The sequence below is a fragment of the Atractosteus spatula genome, chromosome 3 (assembly GCF_055471065.1).
Source record: "Atractosteus spatula isolate fAtrSpa1 chromosome 3, fAtrSpa1.hap1, whole genome shotgun sequence".
Classification (NCBI taxonomy): Eukaryota; Metazoa; Chordata; class Actinopteri; order Semionotiformes; family Lepisosteidae; genus Atractosteus; species Atractosteus spatula.
In genome coordinates, this window is record NC_142708.1 from 70,260,623 (window position 1) to 70,285,689 (window position 25,067).

General features: G+C 49.2%; 2 protein-coding genes across 2 annotated transcripts; both read left to right on the plus strand.

Annotated features, from left to right (window-relative positions):
- The first annotated feature begins 858 nt into the window (after positions 1 to 858).
- Positions 859 to 9,147, plus strand: serpine1 (serpin peptidase inhibitor, clade E (nexin, plasminogen activator inhibitor type 1), member 1). The gene is made up of 9 exons (XM_088910708.1): positions 859 to 1,043; positions 2,594 to 2,832; positions 3,304 to 3,528; positions 4,043 to 4,237; positions 4,735 to 4,933; positions 5,258 to 5,358; positions 5,604 to 5,690; positions 6,304 to 6,387; positions 7,166 to 9,147. Exons 2-9 carry the CDS (start codon positions 2,595 to 2,597, stop codon positions 7,210 to 7,212), a joined length of 1,176 nt encoding a protein of 391 aa, XP_088766834.1. The 5' UTR covers positions 859 to 1,043; position 2,594; the 3' UTR covers positions 7,213 to 9,147.
- Positions 9,148 to 10,129: 982 nt separating this feature from the next.
- On the plus strand, positions 10,130 to 24,281 carry ap1s1 (adaptor related protein complex 1 subunit sigma 1). Its single transcript, XM_088912171.1, has 5 exons — positions 10,130 to 10,285; positions 17,987 to 18,165; positions 19,787 to 19,895; positions 20,508 to 20,645; positions 21,755 to 24,281. Exons 1-5 carry the CDS (start codon positions 10,283 to 10,285, stop codon positions 21,800 to 21,802), a joined length of 477 nt encoding a protein of 158 aa, XP_088768297.1. The 5' UTR covers positions 10,130 to 10,282; the 3' UTR covers positions 21,803 to 24,281.
- The last annotated feature ends 786 nt before the right edge of the window (positions 24,282 to 25,067 follow it).

Sequence of the window (25,067 nt, forward strand, 5' to 3'; positions counted from 1 at the left end):
GGACAAGAGTGCCAGCCCTGTCTGTGAGACCTCTGAAAAATTCCCCATTTCCTTGCTTTCTGTTTCCAATATATTTATTTATAGCCCATGTCCTCTATTACAAACTGTTTCCATCCTCAATAATCTGTAAACCTGTCAGCTCCTCTGCCTAAAGAGCTTCAACCCAGCAAAATACCATGACATCTGACTGTGGTCAGGTGACACACAGCCCGAATTTTCACGTCGGTAGTGTTCCCGTTCAAAAGTTTGCCCATCTTCCTTCACCGAACTCCTCACCGACACCTTGACACCCTGACCTCTGCCCTGCAGTCATAGCTTGAGTCAGAATCAGAGTAATACAAAAACTCTTTATTACATTTAGAAATAATTTATTACAGTTTGCTTGCTTTTGTGCGTGTGGTCCGCACAAGTATGAGCCTTGAATTCTTTCCTCTAACACATATAAACAAAGAGATAGAGAGAGGGCGGCAGAGATAAACAGGTATAGAGAGAGGAGTAGAGAAAGAGATTCATACAGAGAGGTAGAAAATGGAGACAGAGGGAGGCCGAGACAGGAAGAGACAGACACAGTGACAAGACACACAGATGGAACCCCAGAGTCATGGAGCTATTGAGTTGTATCGCTCAGCCTGTTTCCCTGTGGACGCAGCCTGTCAGCAGCATTGCCTTGAAGTGTCTACATGCTCCGAATTCCTTTACAGTAAACCCCAAGCATGGGGGGGAGGGGGGGGGGGGGGAGTGTGTGCAGACGGCCAAGATGAGCTCACTCCCACTAATAACTTCCGCTACTGTGTGTGTGTGAGCGAGCAGGGGGAAGGCACTCTCCCTCTATATATAGCCAACTGGCTGCCCCAAAACAGTGTCAAAAACCCAACACCGAGGAAGAGAGACAACAGACACCAAACTACATAACCTACAGCCTGCTGGCCAGAACACAGAACCCAGCTGCAGTGAACATCTGTACCCAGGGGCTATAGAGGCACATCAGGGTTTGTCTTTCTTCCAACTCCATTTCAACACTCATTCAAAATACAAGGTTGAAGGTAAGAAAGTTCCCTTGTTTGACTAACTGTTCTTCAAATATTGACTTTTTAAACTGGGAGTGTTTGTGTTAGAAATCAGTGTGAGTACCCACGGGCACTTCAGGTAGCTTTTTTCTACATTAACATTCTGCAGTTTATGGTTGGGCTGCTTTTTAAGAACTGATTTAATTCATGTTAGTATTCATCATAGCAGTAGAACTAATGTGCTGTTTTGCTTTTGGAGTGGAGGTTAAATAGCTTTGTTAATAAATTATTATATATGGTGTATCACACTAAACTGTACTGCAGTGTACTATATTAAATTCCTTTGCACTAACTCTGTATTAAATATATTCTCTGTATGCTGCACTTTACTGTACTCTCGTGCTACTACACTATATTGTGTATTGCACTGTACTATTCTAAACACCTCTGCACTTCTGCACTGCACCAGAGTAATGAGTGGTGCTAAGTTATATTGCTGTGCTGTTTGCCAGAAAGCCTTGTTGTCTCAGACGTGAGCAAGCTCCGGTGCTCAGGCAGGTGTGGGGTACTCTGTGATTAAGAGCTCTCCGCAAGGGCGGACTCACCCCAGGTGAGAGCATGGCTGGAGCCCCAGGAGGGAGGTAGCTGAGGGCTGAGCCCCAGTGAGACGGGCAGGTTGTGTCAACAGCGCCTGGACAGGGCTGGAGGGGACATGTTTGATTACTGGGTGTTCAGTGTGACACACAAAGCACACAAGGGCAGGAGACTGGAACTGGCGCAGGCGAGCTGCTCTCTCTGACCTGTCGGAATGTGATACCTTTACAGCCGAAGCCTTTCAAGGCCCTTGAGCAAAACACATCCCTTCTAAAAACAAAAAAGTCTGCATTAGTTTTCATTGCACACTCTGTATAAATTGCAAGGCTGAATCAAACAAGCATAAGACTCTGCTATTTTCTTCACCATTCATTTTCCTCTCTAACTGAACCAGCATATACAGTACAGTCTGTTACCAGATGTGTTGGATTAATGTGAACACAGACAGTGGTGCCAACCCAGCTAACACAAAAACATTGTAAAACACATCCGAATGCTGCAGGAAGGCTGTGGTTTGGTTCTGTTAGACAAAATATTTTGCTTTTGCAGCTTTACTGGGCCTGTGCAGTTCTTTGTGACATAATACTATGGCCATCTTACAAACAAGTATGACATTTATGCTGTATATGTTTTGAAAGGACATTATGTGGGGATGTCATCATTAAGGCGTCAGACTGATACAAAATCTCAAAATGATAGGTGAACATTGCAGCAGCATTCCGTTAACATTTCATTTCATTTGAACTGTGGCAGCAATGTAGAGAATGTTTCAACAACAGCCCCTGGAGTCTACAAGCAGTGTCACATTTTTACAACGAGCTTCAGCCCTTGTGTGGTGTCGCCACGAGGTTATTTTTCATAGCTGGGGAGCGTTGTGCTCAGATCTCTTCAGTAGCAGTATTTGTCTTCCGAGACAAGCACGTTGGCACAGATGCTCGTGAATGTATTCTGCTGCAGGTCTCAAGTGCCGCCCCTGTGCTCTGTTTTTCCAGGATGCAGGTTGTTTTCGTGTTGTTCTGTCTGGTGGGGGCCGCCCTGTGCACTGTGGTTACCGAACGGCAGGTGGATTTCGGAATGCGGGTTTTCCAGGAAGTGGCGAAATCATCCTCAAACCAGAGGAATCTGGTCTTCTCCCCCTATGGCATATCCTCAGTGATGGGCATGGCTCAGATGGGCGCTGCAGGCAACACCCTGAGACAGCTGCATACCCACATGGGCTACTCTTTGCAAGGTAAGCAGACTTATAGGTCTGGCTGGCACAGTGATTGGATAGTCCGTACACTGATTGGCTGGCTGGTGTAGTGATTGGAAAGCCAACACACTGATTGACTAGGTGGCACAGTGATTGCATAGCGAACACACTGATTGCCTACCTGGCACAATTATTGGATAGTCCGCACACTGATTGGCTGGCTTTGTAGTGATTGAAAAGCCAACACACTGATTATCTGTCTGGCACAGTGATTGGCTAGCCAACACAATAACTGGCAGACTTATTCAATGACAGGCACACCGGCTCACCAGCCATCGTACTGTAGAGTACATTGCTCTGCTGTGGTTTGAAAGGCACCGATATTGTAGCTTCCACTCTTTCACAATCTCCGATCAAAGCCAAAGAAAGAAGTAGGGAGAGGATTACACTTCCTCATTGTGCTCTTGCCCAGAGACGTTCATTCTCTCTCTCTGTGTCGCCCTCTTTCAGTGCGGGGAGCTCCCCGACAGCAGCGCCTCCTGCAGAAACAGCTGGCAAGCGAGGGGGCGTTGCAGGTGGCCAACGCCGTCATGGCAGACAGGAGGCTCAGGCTGGAGCGGGCTTTCCGCCGGGGGCTGGCCAAGGCCTTCCAGAGCGACGTGCACCAGGTGGACTACACTGAGCCTGAGATGGCGGTGAGGGTCATCAACGACTGGGTGTACGACAACACTGAAGGTGAGGGGCTGCATGACTGACACCCGGAGTGGTCAGCCCTGGTCCTGGAGAGCTGCCATGATTAAGCTCATGCCTTAAATCATCTGTTCAGAAAGGCTTAGTGTATATTTCTGTTTTGGGCCAATTTAGCATGTTAACTGGTTCATTTAAGTCAAGACATCCCGGCTCTGGTCATGGACGTCTGTGTCCAGGACATTTGTGTTTTCTTTCCCAAAAGCCTACAGATGAATTCAATAAAAAATGTCCTGCTGGAGAAGTAACTGGCTTCCAGTAAACTGCTCCAGGGCTTCAGAACCGATTGATAAGAGGGTGATCTATAAACCTAATTGAGTGAATCGCTCCTGGACCATGACTGACTACCATAGAACACCTAATATTACTCAGTTTACAGTGCACTGATTGGCTGGTCCATGCCCATGTCCAACACAACATGTGTGAGCTGGCCACTCAAAATACACCCGTGATTCCAAGCTCACACCCTGACTGTCTCGATCTCTGTTTCTGTTTCTCTCAGGCATGATCCCGGACTTCCTGCCATCTGGTTCAGTCGGCGAGGAGACCCGCCTGGTCTTACTCAATGCCATCCACTTCCAGGGTCGCTGGAAGGTGCCCTTTGACCCAAAGCTCACCCAGGAACGTGTCTTCCACTGCCCTAACGGCAGTCTGGTCTCAGTGCCCATGATGCAGATGACCAGCCGATTCAACTACGGTACGCACCGATGGACTTGCTCAGGCTGTTTGTAGAACATAAGCACAACGGAGAGTTTACAAGTGAGAGCAGACTATGTGGCCTACCTAGCTCGTTTGGTTGCTAGTAGATCATTAAAGCAATTAAATGTGACTACTGTCCTTAAAGTTTGGTGTGAACAGAGTTTGGGTAAATATATTGCAAGCAGAGAAAGAGAGGGACAACAGTAGCTCTAGCGTTGTCTGGAATACACTCAGGTTATATTCAGTGTGTATGGCAGATCAGATCAGGGTTGAATATGAGCAACACATCAGGAGGTATTAGGAAAAAGAAAAAAAGAAGAAAGTGTGAGTATAAACCTCTCAGGCAGAGAAAAGCTGGCCTCCTGTACTTAGCACCCATGGAACACATATGAAGCAGACAAGGACAGCCATGACAGCATTCACAGCTTTCAAATTCAATGCCTTTACTGATCATCACTTTTTCTCCTCGCTTCCTGTGAATCTCTCTCTCTGCAGGGGAGTTCATGACCGCTGATGGGCTGGAGTACGATGTCATCGAGCTGCCGTATGAAGGGGACACACTGAGCATGTTCCTGGTGTCCCCCTTCGAAAGGGACATGCCCCTCTCCGAGCTGACACAGGGGCTGAATGGGCGGAGCATTCAGGAGTGGAGGGCGGGGCTCCGGCGTGTGAGCAGACAGCTGGCGCTGCCCAGGTGAGACTGAGACAGAGAACTGAAGGGAGTGACAGCTCTCCGGTACATCATTGCCCACAGACCCTGTATCCTAAATCCCAGCTGTATGGTTCTGCCATGACACACCAATGTACATGAGATATTAGAAAGATGGCCACATTTGGGACCATTTCTGAATGCCCATGTACAGAGCACAGGGCACAGTGCTTGACAGACAGAGATCCAAGTTTAAATTTGATTCTACCCATTTGCTTGCGTGTGTCTACAGCTTCTTTTACATTTGACTGTCTTTGATGAAGCTTGGGTCTAGCTCACGGAGCTGTGCTTTGTGATGTGTGCTGGCAGGTTCTCCATCGACACTGAGACCGACCTGAAAGATGCTCTTTCTGATCTGGGCCTGGGCGACATCTTCAGCGAGCGGGAGGCAGACTTCTCTCGCATGAGTGGTGAGTCAGCATATGTTACCTCCACCTCATCCACGAACAAGCCTCTCAAACCAATGAAAATCATGATGGATGGATTGATGAACTGATTGATTGATCTTTATAATGCATGAATGGCTTGATTGACCATTGGCACTTGATTACCAGCAGCGGCTTGGCCCACGTTGGTGCCGTGTGACTCAATGGAGAGTAAAGCGTGCTCACTAGCTGAGAGATCTTTTTCTGAAGCCTGTCCCTCTGTCCCACAGCCTTTGAGAACCTGTTCGTGTCCAAGGTCCTGCAGCGAGTAAAGATTGAAGTCAATGAGGAAGGCACCACTGGCTCCTCTGCCACAGGTACAGTATAACTCATTCCCTTCATCTGTCTCATGTGCCTTAACACCACCGTGTGCACACTGTGCACTGCACTGAACACGCTGACAAATCTCCTCTCAGGAGAGGGCTAACACTTTCACACCAGACACTGGCATGTGTGTGCTCTACACTGGTCACACAAGTGGCACTTAAACAGGCTACTCTGCTAGAATCACTGGCACTGAGATAGATGAACACTCTACCAGGATAATAGACCAACACAAGCACCTCAGCATACCAGAATCACTAGTGATACGTATATATTATAACTAATGACATGTAGAGAGTGGAACTTTGACTTATAATCAGTGGAGGCTGAATAATTATAAATAGATCTGGGCTAATGATATATGTGTGTGACTAATCACATGGAGAGTTTATATGTCTACTATTAAATATATTTTTGTCATAATATATCAACTTGAGTTAATCATATACTGTACATGGTCTGACCAGGGATATTCTCATCATGCCTGATAATAACCAGTTTGGGTACTGAGGTGGAGTCTTGACAGTGAGACAGTTTGGGAGTCAGTGGGAAAGTGCTGTGCAGTAGTGGACACTGTGTTGACGTCTGTTCCCCTTGTCTCTGCAGCGGCAATTATCTACTCCCGCATGGCCATTGAGGAAGTGACCCTGGACCGGCCCTTCCTCTTCCTGGTGCAGCACAAGGCTACAGGTAAGACACCGCTGGCACACTGTTCCACTGCCCCACTACACCACTACAGTGCAACACTATCATACTGCCACACTGTCTGACTTCCCCACTGCACACCGCTCCTCTCCCTGCGTTGGTCACACACAGGAGGCACACCGCTCCTCTCCCTGCGTCGGTCACACACAGGAGGAACACCGCTCCTCTCCCTGTGTCGGTCACACACAGGAGGCACACCGCTCCTCTCCCTGCGTCGGTCACACACAGGAGGAACACCGCTCCTCTCCCTGTGTCGGTCACACACAGGAGGCATACCGCTCCTCTCCCTGCGTCGGTCACACACAGGAGGCACACCGCTCCTCTCCCTGCGTCGGTCACACACAGGAGGAACACCGCTCCTCTCCCTGCGTCGGTCACAGACAGGAGGAACACCGCTCCTCTCCCTGCGTCGGTCACACACAGGAGGCACACCGCTCCTCTCCCTGCGTCGGTCACACACAGGAGGCACACCGCTCCTCTCCCTGCGTCGGTCACGCACAGGAGGCACACCGCTCCTCTCCCTGCGTCGGTCACGCACAGGAGGCACACCGCTCCTCTCCCTGCGTCGGTCACACACAGGAGGAACACCGCTCCTCTCCCTGCGTCGGTCACTGCAGGGTCACGTCGGTCAGTCCTGTCTTCTCCATTTCTCCATCTCTCTCCTTCTTCTGGAACAAACAGTCCTCATCTCCTGCTGATATTCTTATGCCTGACATGATTGATAAAAGTAATGTGCCTCAGAATAACACCACTCTCCTTCCAGGTGCCGTCCTCTTCATGGGCCAGGTGATGGAACCAGAGGATAAGTGATCTTTACCCTCTGACCCCTGACCTTTTACACTCCGTCATCTACAGACTACTAGACTGAAACTGGACAGAGAAAAGAGTCAGATAATCCAACTGTCAATAATTCCGCTCAATTCCAATCAAAGAACCAATCATTCATGGCTTCCAGAAATATGGTTTTAAAAGCTTGGCTGGTTTTTATGAAGCAAAATTCACTCCATTCCTGAAGCTATAAAAGTAAAAACAGGAAAAGTGATGTTTTCCATATGATTTTGTCTGCTAATCATAATATAAAAAAGTATCCAATGCAAAATTATAGTAATATAATTTGTTCCAAACCAAGCTCTTAAAACAACAAAATGGAACTGAGAAGCAAAGACTTTTATAGATGATTTTATATTTAAAAGAACTGAAGTATATTTTCTTATGCAAAGAAGCACTGTTATTTGATACTTTTGTCCTTTTCAAATTAATTTATTATTAAAGGTTTACTTGTTAGATGTTTTTTGAATGGTTGAAAAAGCACAATCCGTCGTGGTTCTGAATTTGTGCTGCCACAAGGGGGCGCTCCAATCCGGATGCTTGAGTATGAATGAACATGGCAATGAGAGAAAGTCTTCAAACGGCAATTTCACAAGCTCCACCTGCCCTAGTCGAGCTGACGACCAAAAAATGGATTATTCTTTATCTCTGTTTTTCGTAGTGAACTTGCCAGTTTGCAAGAGTCATAGAGTGTCACTCTTTATAGAGAGAGGCACTGAGAGAGGCTGCCTAAACTGGCCTCCTGGTCATTCAGGATGTTTGTAAAAGATAGCCCAGATGACATTAGCATTATTATTGCAATTATCATTGCAAGCACTAGACTCATCTGCATTATTATTGCAAACCTGTATGCCAGGCAAGTTGTCAGAAAGTGAAAGAGGAGGTGGAAGCAGGTGGGAACAGAGAGCTGAGAGATGTGGTCGAGCGAGAGATTGACCCCCGAATGACCCTCCCAAAAGCTGAATTTCTATTGCTTTGATTTTAAAGTAATTCATCTTCAAATGCACTAAACTGGCTTGTAAAAGATTTGGTCACGAGTTAAGTAAATGCCAGGCTTTTTGTTACGTTTTTTGCCATATGAAATGGGTGACATACTGTACCAGGGAAAGGTTGCAGGCTAAAATCACAGTAAATGATAGTTTATTATAGTACATTCCAGTGTGCCATTGATTCCAGATTTTTTCTTACAGTTCATTATAGTACAGCAAATTTAGAATGGCGTACTACGTAGTGTATTACAGCATACCAATGTGTATCATTGAGTATTATGCTGCAATACTCTATTAAAGTACACCACAGTATAGCTCAGAGTATTATTCTGTATTACAGTACACCATAGTTCACTGTATAATTGATTACAGCCAGCCATGGTATTTTAAAAATGGTCAAGGTGTGTTACAGTCTATTACAGTTCTCCATGTCTTTTTCCTTGGTGGACTTTAGTGTATTCTAGCATTTCATACTAATTTCCCAACTCTTCCATGCACCCGGGTAAAAAAAAAAAAAGAAAGAAACTGAACTGCTCCCCCGCGGCACCCAGTTTTGCCGCAGAGTGCTGGTGAACAGAATTGCGCTATTCGCATCCACCTGGTATCGCTTCTTTCCTGCTTCTGCCGCCCTGAATGTTGCAAAGTACTTGTGAGCTTCTTCCCTGGGATTCGTAATGCACTACATTTCTTCAGGCTCCTGTCGTGTAAGCCCGCTCTCAGAAACACGGAGCCTCCATCAGCAGAGCGCTCTCGTGTGCCAGCGAGAGACAGAGTCAGAGAGTTACTTTACCGTTTGTTTGTTCGTGTGAGAAGTTATTTTGCGTTGGTTCCTTTTGTCAAAATCAGATGCTGATATTTTTGGGCTCTTCTAGAATCTGTATATTTTTCGATATTTATATATTTATTAAAAATTCCGTTGGAAACTCAAGACTGTGTTTGTGTGTGTGTGTTGAAACCGTGCTCCTTGCCATCACATACTGTACTACACTGCTCTGAGCTGTGCGGTCGCTACCTTACAAATACCAAGGCGACCTCTTGTGGCTCGATATCGCCCTGTCACCATGTTTCTCCGTTAATCTTCTTGGTATCTGTAGGGCGAAGTCAGTTTTCACCGGTGCTGCCGCCCCTTTTTTCTTTTTAATTATTTTAGCTGATACCTTTACACTCTTGGCTTGCAGGCAAAGGGCGCTGCAATACCACGTTTGACGGAAAAGTTCATCCCCACAAGAAAAGATTGTAAAAGCCGCATAAAGGCAGCGCCAAGCCGGGCGGTCGCACCGAGGGTTGTGCATAACACACTGCAATGGGCTCGCTGCCCGTGTCTGTGTCTGTGTGTCTACGTTGTGTAAGCCCGAGTTGCTGTTGACAAGCGTACACAGGAAGCTCCGCTGAAAGGACACATCCGGTGAACTTGGTCCTGTGGCTCTTGTGTGATTGTGTGTACACGATTGTATCTAGTTTTCTCCGCGGAAGAGTGCGGTGTGCATTTGGGCAGATGTATTGTGGCGGTCAGTTAAGTGTGTTACTTCATTATCTTCTGATTGACTCATAGCCGCTTCATGCATTTAAATGATCGTTTTTACCTCCCCAAATCGCAACAACAACAACAACAACAATAATAATAATGATAATAATAATAATAATTTAATAAATACGTTTGCCTTGTCCCGTTGTTATGGAAACACTGCATGGTTGCCATGGCGATCGTCTGATCGCCACCCACTCCTCCTACGTCTGGTTAGGCAAAAAACGAAGACGATGGTGAGGGGGGTTGCCATGGTGACGAAGGAGCCGAACAGCACCTGGCGGTGTTCGTCCATTGTCGGAGCTTTCCGGAAGGGGGCCTCGGTGCGCCTGCGCGAGAGGAGGCTTGGCCCATCCCCTCGCCTACGTCCCTCCTTCTCTCTCTCCGTGTGTGTCCGACCGTGTACGGTAATGGCTGAGTCAGACTTTAAGTGTTAACCTATTCGGTTCGGGGACGGAATCTGATCAGGGGAAGACAAACGGGAACTGAAAGATCCAGCCTTGTGAGAAAACCAACTGCGTCTCGGAAGCTGGACAAGATGGTAAGGCGTTTTTCTTTCTCCTGCTGTGTCGGCTATCTTTTTTTTTTAAACGAACAATACAACATGTTTACACCCTGAAGGCTCGTCCAGGTGTGCATTTTGTTTCCGCAAGTTGACAGAGCTCGGCTACCTGTCTCTCCTCTCCGCCCGCAGTTGAAAAAGACGGACGACTCCGAGCTTCTGTGTTTTTTATTATTGCAGCTCTTATTTGTTAACTATAAATAGCTCTGGGGTTCAACGAACGTATTTATTAAAAAGAACAAATAGCTAATATAAGCGAATCCCACCCGCGTAAGAAGCAAGGGCAGGTGAAAGTCTGTTTCCTTTTTTGGGGGGGGCTGGGGGAGCGTGCTGATTTTCGGGGGGGGGGGAGGGTCTAACCCGGACGGGCTGGGTCCTCTACCGCGAGGCACCCGGGCAGGTGAGGTGCTGACGTCATGGCCAGCGTAGCCATTGTAACCTGGAAGCCGCTTCCGTAGGACAGAGAGAGAGAGAGAAAAACTTGCGCGTCTTGTGCATTCTCGACATACTGTACGCGAGTCAGATACCTCTGCTCACACTTTTTTGGGTTAAAGAATCTTAAAAAAAACAAGAAGATGGAGCAAAGCTAATGAGAGGGGCTACTGTTACATTCATTTCTCGGAAGTCTCCTTGTTTGAGGTGTGCCTGTATCCAAAATAGTAGGACAGTTTATGTCCCGTCACCAGAAGCACCAGAAGAGGTAGAGGGTAGAAATAAGTAAATAACAAGTATTAAAATAAGCAAGGTCATGCATAAACCACTACGATAATGCATCCGTGTGGATCAAATTCAGATATGCAGTTTCGATGAGCAGATGGGGAATAAATTGATCAGGGTAAGTAGTGTGAGGGGTTATCCAGGGATGTGTCTCAGAGGTCGCACAGGGGCTGCCCTGCTCGCCCCAGCTTGGAGGGTACAGGCTGGGAGTGCAGGATCGGGGTGTGAGCGGAGCCGCAGAGCAGCCTGAGCACACAGCAGTCCGGGCGCCAGGTTCAGAGCGAGGGGGTGAGGGTGGAGAGCACTGGCAGACAGGCTGCTCCCGTCGGGGAAAATAGGCTGAAGGGGTTAATCAGCACACGGATCCATTCCCCTGGAAACAGCTGGACACGCCACCCGTGAGAGTGTAAGAAAGGAGAGGAGGTTTGGTACTGTAGCTCATAGCTGAGTGATCTGAGGATCTTATCCTGTCTCTTCCTAACAGAAATTAAGGTCCCAGTTTTAGCACCATGGCTGGGCAGCTTGTTCCACACTCCTACCCTCCTTTGATAGATAGATACTTTATTGATCCCGTGAGGGAAATTGCAGTGCAACAGCAGCTTAACACACACAACACAGCCACAGTGTAACAAATTATATAATAATAGTACAATACATACAATACAATACAAGAGTTACTCACAGTCCGGACGCACAAGAACAAACTAGAACAGAACAGTACACAGAAAATCGTAACACACTCATATCACACATATGAATATAAATATAGATGTAACTATAGATATAAATATAAATGTATTGCACAGGTCCCTGGCATATATTGCACAAAAAGTGGTTGTAAACGGGAAAAAGAAAAAGAAAAAGAAAGAGAACAGATGTAGCAGTAGATGTGTAGATGCGTTTAGTCCAGAAACAGGTCACTGTCGATGTTGCCTCTGCCAAGACGCAAGGTGGATGCGTTGTACAGTCTTATGGCAGACGGCAAGAATGACCTCCTGTAGCGCTCCCTGTCGCACCGTGGATGAATCAGTCTATTGCTGAACGCGCTCTTCATTCCTGCAAGCCTGTCATAGAGGGGATGGGAGAAGTTGTCCATGATGGCCTCTAGTTTGGACATCATTCTCCTCTCAGCCACTACCTCCAAGGAGACCAGGTCAAACCCAATGACAGAGCTTGCTCTCCTGATGAGCTTGTTCAGCCTTTTGGAATCTACTGCTCTAATCCCAGAGCCCCAGCACACCACTGCGTAGAAAATGGCACTCGCTACCACCGACTGATAGAACATGTGTAGCATCTTACTACACACATTGAAGGACCTGAGCCTCCTCAAGAAGTAGAGTCGGCTCTGTCCCTTCTTATAGATGGCCTCGATGTTCTTAGACCATTCCAGTCTATCGTCGATGTGCACTCCCAGGTACTTGTACGAGTCCACCATCTCCACGCCACTCCCATGGATGTAGACAGGAGTAGGTTTGACCTTTTTCCTCCTTCCTTCCTCCTTGTGTAAAGAAGAGCCTCCTGTTCCCTGTTTTAAGTGCCTTTCCCCATAGTTACCGATTGTGTCCAGGGTCGTGTGTCACTGTTGATCTTGAGGAAGTGGCTTTTGACTTTATCGGGGCCTTTGAGGACTTTGACTACTAGAATACCTGAGTACTAGAATCGCAACCACTGAAATATCCTCTGTACTCGCTTCCCCCCCCCCCCCCCCGTCTCCCTGAGCAGTACATGACTTCAGTTTTCAGGTAGGAGTCAGTCTAGTTGCTCTCCTTTGTCCCGCCTCTTGAACATCGGCATCGTTCCTGCGGCCTGGTGTCTGAAATGACCACAGTGTTCTAAGAGCTGGCTGACTGTTGACTTGTGCCATTTCCGATGTCTTTCTAGTGAGTTCACCTGTTTGAGAATACGTTTTTTTCCTGAGCCCCCATGAAGTTCTGTAGAGATACAGGAGGCAGTACTAACGGACTTTGTCTTTAATGAGATTATTGATTAATACTGACGCTCCGGCTTTAATGAGATCAGTGCCCGCTTTCACATGCTTGGAGCCACACTATGCTGTGCCAGCGGCCGTGACTTGACCTTTGTGCACGGAGTAAGATAACTTAACTCCTGACCCTTTCACTGCAGCTCATGCATCCTGACCTCCTGACCCTGTCTCTCCTGATGCAGGGATTTTACTGGGCTGTGTAGCCACTGGTGTAATAATAAAGATTCTAAACATGGTACCGAAGGCAACTTAGGATTTGTACTAACAAATGACATTAGTTACTTTGTCATGCACTGAGCATCAGAATAAACCACTGTTTAGCTCTGCATGTTTTTAGTAAAACAGACCTTGGATTTTCATGACATGCCTTCAGACTCATTTTGGTTAACTGACCAAAATTAACAGTCATTCAACTGACTGACTGTGATGTACTCAGGGACTGGTTATTTCTGAGGAGTAAGTAATCAACTTTGGCACAGGCACGGTGCTGAATTGCCACGTTACTCTCTTTCCGTTTCCAGGGCGAATTTCCCTGGTCCTGTGCGCCAGTGAGCGCGCAGTCATGTGGTCACTTTTGCAAACACCCTTGGGGGCTGAAGTCCCAGGAGCAGCCGTCACCTGGATCCGTAAAGTGGGACAGCGTGGGTCACGGCGCTTTCCTTTAATCTGCACCGCGCATCAGTGCCACAGACGCCACGAGCTGTGCTAGAAATAAACGTGCTCTACTTATGTCAAAAGCATGACTGCGGTGAAATTTGTAGGAGCCTGTAGCCAGGGCTGCAGACTCTTCCGAGCGTATGGAGCACCCCCCTTCCTTCTAGATCGAAAACCGTGCCCGGTTTTGCTCAGTGTGCGAACAGGCAAACAATCCACAGGCTTGGATGTGCACCTACATTACGTAGATTAATGTATGCATGTGGGTGTCCACACTGATAGCTCCAGCTTTCACGTATGATGGGTTTATTCACATGACTTCAGTCCTATTTACCTATAACTCTTTCCTCTATTTGTTTTCTGGTTTGGGGAGATGGCGGGGGGGGGGTGGACCTTAAGATCAGGGATCAGGATTGAGTTTTTTGCCAAGCGCTGTGTACGCAGGTGCAGAGACTCTGTAGCCCGGCCTGTATTTTCTTACTCCCTGCCTTCGTGTCTTTTTTTAACTTGTTCGTTCATTTGTTCCCCTGCTCTGTAATCTCCTCTGTGCAAGCCCTTTGATACCCCGAGTACAGCCCTCGGACCTGTGGCCTTGGCGCGTGCTGACGGAGGCCGGCCCGGATCCTGACGATTGTTCACACGCTCTTAACCCTGGAGATCTTCTTCGGCTTCTTCCATTCCAAACCGAGAAGCTGAGTCTCCACCTGCCCAGCGGCGGGGGAACTCCTTGTTGGAAGAGGCCGCTGCCCCAGGCCACTCGCAGCAAGAGAGGTGAACCTAAAGGGACGCAGCTTACGAAACGAAGGACACCATTTTGCATGGGAGGTCCTCCCAGGATCTGTGTCGGTATCAAGGGAGAAGGCTGGCCTGTGGCAGGATTTCACATTCCAAGGAGGATCCTCAAAGGCGCATGAAGGAGAAGAGCTGAGCTTTCTCTGAATTGGTTTCACATGGAAAAGAGTTAATCTAATCTCTGGAGGAAGTCCCTCCTATTTATAGTCTTCAGTGGGGCAGCACTATCACGTGTGTGACATGGGGGCTGTAATTCAGCACTGTATTGTAAGCGAGGCCTTGGTGCTGTGCAGTATGGCTGTTAAACATGCCTGCTCTCTGCTGGCTAAAACTCACTCTTTTCCCCTCCAAATCCAGGCACTTGGATCCCTTCCCCACCTGGTCTCTTTGATCCCTGAGAGCAATGACGAATCAGAATCAACAGCCAGGTTGCAGTTAACATTGTGCTGTGGATGCTCATACATCCTGAGCAAAGAGCAGACAGCGTACAGTGTGTGTGTGTGCGCGCGCGTGTTTGGGAGCTGATTCGTAACTCTGGATTTGCTGTGACACATATGGAGGCCAGTAGCACCTTTCCCAGTGGGACACTATTTCGGCTGCCCCAAGACAAGCCTGCGGGAGATCTGTCTGGTGCTGTTGCCCACTGTGAGTCTGTCAGTTTGCCAGCCTGTCAGGCAGCATGCCAGTCACCCGAATAGGTGTGTCCTGTCTGCGGCCTCTGTGCCTCTTGGATCTGAGAAAGGAGGCAGTCGGTGATGCTTACTGTCCCGGTACACGTGTGTGTTTCTCTCTGCACTCTGTATTGAGAGTGGAGGCTGTGTCACAATCGTAAACCCCTCCTCTTAAGGACGCTCCAGCCCTTCCTTGTTCAGTACTCATTCCCTGCACCTGCCTCCGGCTCCTGCCCCTCGTCCTTAAGCCGGGCACTCACTCTCTTCTGGGCTCTGCATTGGTTCCCGTACCAGGCGAGTCCGGGACCTGGAAGCGCCTGATCCCGTCAAGGTTTTTGTTCCAGTTCTCGTGCCGGTCCCGACCCGGTTCTTGTTTTGATCTCATCTGTCTTGGATGGATCGCCTGGCTTTGAACTTTTGCCCCGTCTTGGATACCCCTTTTGGACTCAGCTCAGGACTGTCTGCCTCGGCCCCACCTCCCCCGAACACGCCCCCTGTTTTCATTCCTGACCCCCGCATGCTTTTCTCCCCCATCTTTTCCCCACTCATCCCCGGATTGTGTCGTCTGCATAGGGTCCGGAAAGAACGCTTCCGTTACAGGCTGTGGGCGATATCTGCTGTAATGATGCCGCTATCTCCCTCTGTAGTAGCACGAGATCAGAGGCGAGATGCCGAGCTGGTAAATTGGGACAGCCCCTCAGGGAACAGCTCAGTCTGAATCTCAGTCGGTTTTAGTTTGTTCGTTTAATTTTAGGCTTGCCGGTTATTTCCTGCAGTTTTATTCCCTGGCCGCGAGCCCTCCAGCTTCTGTTCCGAACCGATCCCGCGCAGCTTCTTTGTATCCTCAGGCCCCGTGCTGTTCCTCTGTCTGTATCCCTCTCCCCATTCCCCCCACTCTCCTTTCATCTCCTGCTCTCTCCTCCGCACACCAGCAGGGCAGCAGGCTGTGCGCTCGCACTGATACCTGATCAGTCTTGTTTTGCTGTAGCAGCCAGCAGCGAGCTGCCTCTGTGGATGGACTGGCACGCAGTATGACTCTCCTTCTTCACTTGCTGTTTTCAACGGCAGAAACAAAGTTCCTGCTAAGGCGTGCAGTAATGTGCAGGGAAATCGAACTTCGGAAGCGGTGTTGGATTGTTTTAGATTATAGTCATTATAATCTATAATGTCTATAACCATATAATAATCTTATAGATAATAATACAATGTCTATAAATCTATAATAATCTATAGATTATAATCTAGAATCTTTCAATAGATTATAATCATTTAGATTATAATCAGGCTTAAAGAGCTGTCTTTACACTGACAACTGAAAACAACTGAAGAGAACAACCTACAAGATTTGTCCAGGATGCTGAGGTCCAGGCCAAATTTACCTACCCTTACTGCTCTCAGCCTCCTAATGATCCCCATCTCTGAACTGGCTTCATCACTCTGTTCTCCTCCCCACTGAGAGCTGGTGTGTGGGGAGAGAACTGGCGCATTCTGGCTGCTGTTGCGTCATCCAGATGGGGCTGCCCATTGGTGGTGGTGGAGGGGAGTCCCCATTACCAAAATCCTCAGAGGACACTGACAGAGCCGGTCTGGAGCAAACAGTCCAGCCAGGCTGCTGGCTTCTTTCCCGGAGGGGAACGAAAGTGGTGTAGTGCTCAGGGCTCTGGGATCCCAGACTGGGACACTGCTGCTCTAGCCCTTTCTCCTGCAAACCCAACTGTGAAAATAGGATCCAAAAATTAGAAAACAGGCATATGCATCCCTCTAAGTGAGTTTGATATTGTCACTCATACACCACCTGAGTAGAAGTACATGAGAGTCTGGTTTTACTCGGTAGTTAAGTTCCTGCATATACCCAAAATCACATATAATCAGAACACCCCCCTTAGACCTCCTATTCCCCTCCCTCAAACAAGTCAAATCAATTGTCAGTGTTCTCGCATGTGTATGTATGTAGTATAAAGTATTATAAAAACAGTACTACAACTGAACTTTTCTTGACTTGCCTTTCCCCTTCGCACCTGTTTTGCCTTCACGAGCTGTATTGAGGGTGGTGCTGTGTGATTAAGAAAGCACCGGCGTGCTGCAGGCTCTGTAACCTGTTCCAGATGTGAATTTGTGAAATTCCCCGCCCTGTGTGGATTTTCCTTTCCAGTATTTGTATTTTTTCATTGCCGATTACATAAACAAGACGTTGCGTAAAAATATTTCATGTAAAATGGGAGAGCAATAAAGAAGTGGCTCGGCGCGGTCAGCTACCGATCGCGCCGGGACGGGTGTCCCCTCCCCGACCTGCTGCCGATCGCGCCTGGACGGGTGTCCCCTCCCCGACCTGCTGCCGATCGCGCCTGGACGGGTGTCCCCTCCCCGACCTGCTTGCCGATCGCGCCGGGACGGGTGTCCCCTCCCCGACCTGCTGCCGATCGCGCCGGGACGGGTGTCCCCTCCCCGACCTGCTTGCCGATCGCGCCTGGACGGGTGTCCCCTCCCCGACCTGCTTGCCGATCGCGCCTGGACGGGTGTCCCCTCCCCGACCTGCTTGCCGATCGCGCCGGGACGGGTGTCCCCTCCCCGACCTGCTTGCCGATCGCGCCTGGACGGGTGTCCCCTCCCCGACCTGCTTGCCGATCGCGCCTGGACGGGTGTCCCCTCCCCGACCTGCTTGCCGATCGCGCCTGGACGGTTGTCCCCTCCCCGACCTGCTGCCGATCGCGCCTGGACGGTTGTCCCCTCCCCGACCTGCTGCCGATCGCGCCTGGACGGGTGTCCCCTCCCCGACCTGCTTGCCGATCGCGCCTGGACGGGTGTCCTCTCGCAGACTTGAGCCGTGGTCCTGACGCGCCCCGGGCGCCTGCTGTGTTGCAGATGCGCTTCATGCTGCTGTTCAGCCGGCAGGGCAAGCTGCGGCTGCAGAAGTGGTACACGGCCACCTCGGAGCGCGACAAGAAGAAGATGGTGCGCGAGCTCATGCAGGTCGTGCTGGCCAGGAAGCCCAAGATGTGCAGCTTCCTGGAGTGGAGGGACCTCAAAATCGTCTACAAGAGGTAAGCTGCCCCACCGCACCCATCTCTGCCTGCGTGGAAGGCAGAGGGAACCATGGAGAGCATGTTTCCTCAGGCAATGACACACACCCCAGAGTGCAATTCACCACCAGCGCGTGCCTGCAGGGGAACATCATGCGCAAACAGCTGCCTTGCTGTGAAGTGTCATTGTTTACGGACCTGTTTCCCATAGGCCAGCTCACACAGGTACAAGCGCCCTGCACGCCCAGGTTCCTCTCCTGCAGAGCTGGGGTGAGAGCTGGAATATGAGCTGAAAGGGGAACTGCCCCGAGAGTTCCCCTGGCTGAGTTGCACAGCTGATTGAGTGACACCAAACTAAGTGAGCCAGTTTCCTCGGCTTGCAGTGCCAGATCAGCCGCTGGGACTTGCACAGCGCCTGTAACTGGCCGTGACCTGAGCGAGAAATACACTGCTCCTCAGGCCAGGGCTGGATTTCCTGTAGGGCCCTACGTGGCTCACAGCACGTGAGCAGTTCTGACAGGTGGGCGTGTCACAGCAGTGCAGTGAGAGGTTTCTCATGCTCCCTGTGTGGTACAGAGGTTGCAACTGTAAACAGCCATTGATCAGTTTAAAATGTTCTCGATTGCATGTGGTTGTCTTGTCTCCACTGACACTATGACATGGGCTATGACACTCACTCAGCTGTGATCTCGTAGTGGAGTCAGTGACATGGGCTTGGTCCTACATCTGCTGATGGGTTCCCAGTGGGAAAATGGCTGCTTGATCATTTGGATGTTTCAGAGGAGTGTGCTGGCACTAGGGTTGAAACCCTGAGCTGAGTTCATTGAAGGGTTTTCAGAAATTATACACACCATTGTGACTGATCAGTCCAAATCTGTATTCAAAGCTGCTCTTGTACTGAAAGAAGTGAGTACTTGTTAAACGCACTATTGAATTAACCAGCTAACTAATACACAAGAATGTCAGCTTCATTTTGCCAGTGTTTTGTTTCTGCAGTTGTAACAGCAGAATAACACTGTAAGCCATCACCCTCACCCCGCATACAGGCGTTGAAATTCACAAAAATGAAATGTAGCTGTAAGTACAGTCTTATTAGTCATGTAATAACTTGTGCAAGTACAAGTGGAACTCCAACACTACAGTCATTATTTACTCCCATACATATAATTATTCTCTGTCCCCTTTTTCCTGAACGGAGTTGAGCTAATCTGGAAAAGCTCTGAGCAGTGATGCCGAATGAGCCACTCTAGGACAGGAACCCAGGTTTACAGGAGGTTGGGCTGCAGATTCTGTTGTGGCCAGCAGGTGTCAGTGTTGCTGCTGCTGTTGAGCTCAGGTTATGTAGAGCAGGGCTGTTGAGTCCTGTACAGGAGAGCTGGTGTGCCTGCAGGTTTTCTGGGTCTCCTTATAACATTAGATGAGCAACTGCCAATTCGGTCCAGTTAAGCCAAGAAGATGAAGCAGTAACTAACTAATATGATGATGGTCATTAACAACAGAGCTGGAAAACAACCAGATGCATTGTCCCCCCCAGTACCTGCAATATACACTGCTTATCTAGTGAATGTTGGAAGACTGTGCTGCTGTGCGAAGAGATCTCTGTTTCCACCTGTCTCTCACGTGCGCTCTGTTTCTCTCTCAGGTATGCTAGTCTGTATTTTTGCTGCGCAGTCGAGGAACAGGACAATGAGCTCCTCACACTGGAAGTCATCCACCGTTTCGTGGAGTTGCTGGACAAATACTTTGGCAGTGTGAGTGACTGCCGTCCTTCCCTTGTCTCCTCTCTTTCTTACCTTCCCTCCTCCTCATGCGATCCCTGTCTTGCTTGTATCTTCTCCATTCATTGGCTGGAAGGCTCTTCGGGAATGTCCAGGGGCTTGCCCATAGTATATCTGCAAGCAGCGCTAACCCAGGCCCTTGACCGCACACATAACCTTCCCTACATTTGAGTGTGCGCGGGTGCTAGGAACTGTGGGTAAATGGATAATCTTCTAAACATATGCTTACATTGACTTTTTCTATAACCCCTCTTCCACCCCCATGCCCTGTCTCTGTCTCTCGGTCTGCTACTCCCTCCCTGAGCCTGTGTTTACTCTCCCAGTCTGCTCTCCTCAAATTCATTTCCTTTGTTCACCCAGCCCACATCCTCAAAGGAACATTTTCCCAGCTGCACCAGCCTGTGATTTTGTCTGCTCTTTTTAGAAGTTCGAACAACACTTCCTGCCAATTTGTTTCCCTTTGACGCAGACCGTTGGTCACAAACAGATAAGAATGCCGAGTCTGAAAAAAGCTCTTCATTGGCATGACCTATGCCTCCCCCTCTCTCTCTCTCTTTTCTTCCCTCTCTGCCTCTGCTGGGGTAGGTGTGTGAGCTGGACATCATCTTCAACTTCGAGAAGGCCTACTTCATCCTGGACGAGTTCCTCATGGGTGGAGAGATTCAGGACACCTCCAAGAAGAGCGTGCTTAAGGCCATCGAGCAGTCCGACCTGTTGCAAGAGGTAGGCTGCTCTCGGGAAAGCTCCACAGCACGGGCTGTGCGGTAATCCTCTAAACCGCTGCGCTTTGCGCCTTAATCCCCCGGAGGCTCTCCTATCACTCGAGCTACGGTAATCCTGTCAAGCAGGGAGGGGCAGCTTCAGTCCTCCAAAGCTCAAATCCTGCAGATTTTGCAGTTACTTGTCAATTAGCAACTGATTAAGACTCAAAGAAACGCTGAACTGACTTTGAGGACTGAAGATGTCTGTGCTTGATGTAAAAGACTGTGTATTACAGCAAATTTCATTTATCCTTAAGTGCTTCTTGAATTCCGTGCAGCACGGTCGTAATCTGAAGTAAGGGTTTTGATCTGGCCAGCAGCCATATCACCCTGCAACTCACAGCTGGCAGCCCACTGGAGCTGTACCTGGAGCCTGGTCAGTACCTGGAGGGGAGACCTCCTGGGAAAAACTAAGGTTGCTGCTGGAAGAGGTGTTAGTGTGGCCAGCAGGGGGCCTAATGCCCCAGTATAGTGACGGGGACACTACATTGTACAAAGGCGCCATCCTTTGGATGAGACATAAAACCGAGGTCCTGACTCTCTGTGGTCATTAAAAATCCCAGGGTGTTTCTCGAAAAGAGTAGGGGTGTAACCCCGGCGTTCTGGCCTAATTTCCCATTGGCCCTTACCAGTCATTGCCTCCTAATAATCCCCCTCTCTGAACTGGCTTCATTACTGTGCTTTCCTTCCCACTGAGAGCTGGTGTGTGGTGAGGGTACTGGCGCACTATAGCTGCCGTCACATCACCCAGGTGGAGCAGCAGTGTCCAGAAAAGCGCTATATAAGTGTGAGCAATTATTATAACTGGGCGTCTGGGGAGCCTCAGGGGACACTGGCATAGAGCAGAGCATAGTAATTACAGTTCGTACACTACAGTATATCAGGGTCTCTCAGACTCTTGTCTGTAATCTCAAAAGCACAAAGTTATCCTTGCAGAAGGACGAAGCCGATCATGAGCCAGAAGGGCCTGCTCTTCCTGAATCTCTTCTAGCAGCCCTCTTACAGGACCAGCAGCGACAGCAAGAACCGCCCGGTTCTGAACCTTCCTTGTGCTTTTCTGTTCCTCCTTAGGAGGACGAATCCCCACGGAGCGTGCTGGAGGAGATGGGTCTGGCATAGCCCCGCTGACGCCTGGGACTGAGTCGGACGCTGGGACACAGTGAATGATGGATTTACGGGATTAGGAGCTGGGGAGTGTCGTGGGAAGAAAATGAGTTTGGCCGGGTGGGTGTGGGTGGTGGGGTGGGACAGAAAGTACAGGCCAGGAGGGGATGGGTTGGGGGTGGGGGGTGGGTATGATGATTCTCACTCAAGGGATGACAGTGCTTGATTTCCTTTCCAATCTAAATAACTTTTGAAATGGATCAAGGAAAAAAAAAAGGTTCAAGGGGAATCGTGGTCAAGAGATTCCTGGAAAATGTTTAATATTGTCGGATCAGAAAGAAACATCACTGTTTGAATCGATGCCCAAGATGGGTCTCTGTTGGTCTGAAGTCCTGCAAGGGCTCCAGCTTTTGTATTATTTTTGGGCGGGCAAAGAGAGGACCGTCTTCAACACAGAGTACGCAAAGTGGCTTATAGGAGGAGTGCCAGGGATGTCTCGGCTCAAATCCTGCCCCCCACCCCCCCCCCGCCTAGCCTGGCTCTGCTGTGTTGGTGCTCCCCCCAGTTTTTCTGGGTGCGCCAAAGACTCTTTAGCCCAGTCACTTGGTCACGAACTGCGCTTGGTTCTGTCCTCTGTGTGGCCCCAGCCTGAGTTCGTGACCAAGTCACAGGAGTTGAGGTGAATGGGATGCATTGCTAGGGACTCCCGTTTCACTTCATGTTGTTGCCAGTTATTTGCCTCTGCTGTGCCTCTACTGGGAAGGATCTAAGCAGCGTGGGGCTCTTTTGAGGTTTGCATCAAGAGATCTGGGGTGTCGGGCTTGGTGTCTCTGTTATAGCCCCACAGGCCACTTCATGGCCAGGCCTTGGGGGAAATTGTGAATTTGTTGAGACCGCAGCTTCTGTGTGCATCGTCCTCCTGTCTCAGCCCCTGTGTTAAGCTGCCCCCGCTGCTGTCTTTTTCCCCACTGCCCCAGATCCACACGACTCCCAGTGTTTTCACCACACAGAGCCTTCAGGTGGCGCTGGCGAGGAGCTGTGTGGGATGCAGCTGACTGGGGGCAGGCAGGTTTGGGCCATGTGAGTTGGTGGGTGTGATCTCATGCTGACACTGGGGGAGATACGCTCCCAGCTGGCGCTGATGTGGTTTGGTTAATCTTAAGCACAACTCTCTCACGTGGGTGTTCTGTGATTGTGCCGTTCTGATGAAAGGCTGCCCACTGAAGGAGCGTCACTAAATGGTGAACCCGCGCAGACCGCCAAACAGTGCAATGAAAAGATTTTTAATGCTATTTATTAATCCATATCATTCCTGATACTCTAAATGATTCTTCCATCCCAAGTACTTTACACAATTCCAGATGTTTTCAGCTTTTTACTTTACAACATTCCAAGGACTTTTATATTTTCAGTTTCTGGGGCTTATTCCAGCTGATTTTTGCAGCTTTGGCTTCGGCTGTAGAAATGTGGATCCGTGTGCCGCACACGTGTAACGGGGGTCTCGCGTGTTGCAGGGGGCGCTCGGCAGGGAACCCCATTCTCCCACTGTAGGGAAGGTGCTCTGAAGTTTCATCAGCAGGGGCCCATCAGGAAGCTGGCCTCCAGTTATCCATGCTTGTGCTGGATGTGCAGTGGTAAGGATGGTAAGATGCTAACCTCGAAGGGAGACATCACACAATACCCTAACATTTTAAATCATATTTGCATCCACTCCGTTTCCCCATCATTACAATGTCTTGTGCTGTTTCCTGACTTCACTGGACCCAGGATCTCGGTGTGTAATGAGGATGAGCTATAGCAATACCTGTTGCCCTACTCAGGGTAGAGTTTGTGTCCTTGAGCTATGTCACTGCAAGCTTCCACCCCCCTCTTTCTGTACTGTACCCTGTAATTACTGCAGACTAGTTCTAGGGTAATTTATTTCTGTTACATGCATTCCATTTCTCTGACTAGAGAGGTAGATTACCCATGTGCACCATGTTTAGCAAGATAGAAGCTGTTTCGTGGAAGAATGGTTTCTTTGTAGTGCCCCGAGTATCAGGGCCCTCCTGGGTAAGACTGTCCCCTGCTATTCAAACTGAATGCACCCTCTCGGGTGGGATTGGGGTGTTTTTATATTATCGATTTTAAGCATAAGGATCTCCCAGTTATTTTTTAGCATCTTATCCACCCAGCTCAGAATTGTCTTTTTGTTCCAGATTCAGCTTGTGCTCACGATTCTTATAAGCGCGCAGGGGAAGTTCTTTTCGTGACAGCTGTGGGGTGCCCACATCCACTGCGGTGTCCTTTCAGGAAGCCCTCCTGGTGTTTTTACGATGCGTGCGACTGACAAGCCTGTGGATCAGTGCTGGGGGTGGGGTGGGGGGGGTCTCAGGGAAATGGGGCATCATTGCCTTTGGAAGAAGGCGGTGTCCTTCTGCTGTATGACGACAGAGATGAAAAAGGGAATTGTGTGTGAATGGAATTTTATAATAAAACCAAGCTGAGTATGTGACCAGTGTCGTCTGTCTGGTAATCTCAGAGAGGGAGAAAGCGAGATGGGTCTGGGTATGTGTGTGTGTGTACAGAGCTACTGCTCCGTTTGTGACTTCCAAATATGAGCTAATATCCTCACAAAGACAGTAACTCCTGACAAACAGGAGGCATTGTGGGGGTTAGTGAGGAGGTCTTCACCATACCAGTGCTGTTTTAAAAGCCAAATGGCATTTTTGAAATCAGAAGGTGCCAAAACCCATTCATTCGTGTCTGTTTTCCGCCCTGGTCCGGCTTTGTTTTAATGAGAACAGTCTGGATTAAGAGAGAGAGAGCCTGTACGAGGCCCTCCCAGGTATGGAAATTTGAATGGATTTGTGCTTCTGTCAGTGTGTGTCAGGGTGGGTGTGTGTGTTCTTGTGAGTGAAGAATGAGTCACCGGCCCTGTGTGGCAGTGGCGCAGTGAGCCAGTTCACTGCACCAGCTTCTCACCCACGGGCCCCTGCAGAGACGGCGGGTGGGGAGGGGGGCGCACGTCTATCCCACCATCCATCTGCAGCACTCTGTGAGCCCTTCTGACCAGGCTGACCCCCTGTGACATTTCCTCCGTGTGTGGGGTGTGAGGAACCCAGCCCAAGTGCCAGCATGCCCTGAGAGGCTCTCGGAGAAAGAATCGGAAGAAAGTCACCTCTTCCCCCATGCCCTCTGTGCAGTCCAGACCCAGCCGACTCTCTTGGGGGAAGACGGAATTGCTGGATTGTTGCACTTCCTTCTTATCGAAATTCCTCAACTCTGGCAGCGTTTTGCA

Coding starts and splice junctions, on each gene's coding strand:
- serpine1 (XM_088910708.1), top strand. CDS start 2,595: ATGCAGGTTGTTTTCGTGTTGTTCTGTCTGGTGGGGGCCGCCCTGTGC. Junction 3,529..4,042: donor GGTGTACGACAACACTGAAG/GTGAGGGGCTGC, acceptor TGTTTCTCTCAG/GCATGATCCCGGACTTCCTG. Junction 6,388..7,165: donor GGTGCAGCACAAGGCTACAG/GTAAGACACCGC, acceptor CTCTCCTTCCAG/GTGCCGTCCTCTTCATGGGC.
- ap1s1 (XM_088912171.1), top strand. Junction 18,166..19,786: donor CTCAAAATCGTCTACAAGAG/GTAAGCTGCCCC, acceptor TTTCTCTCTCAG/GTATGCTAGTCTGTATTTTT. Junction 20,646..21,754: donor AGTCCGACCTGTTGCAAGAG/GTAGGCTGCTCT, acceptor GTTCCTCCTTAG/GAGGACGAATCCCCACGGAG.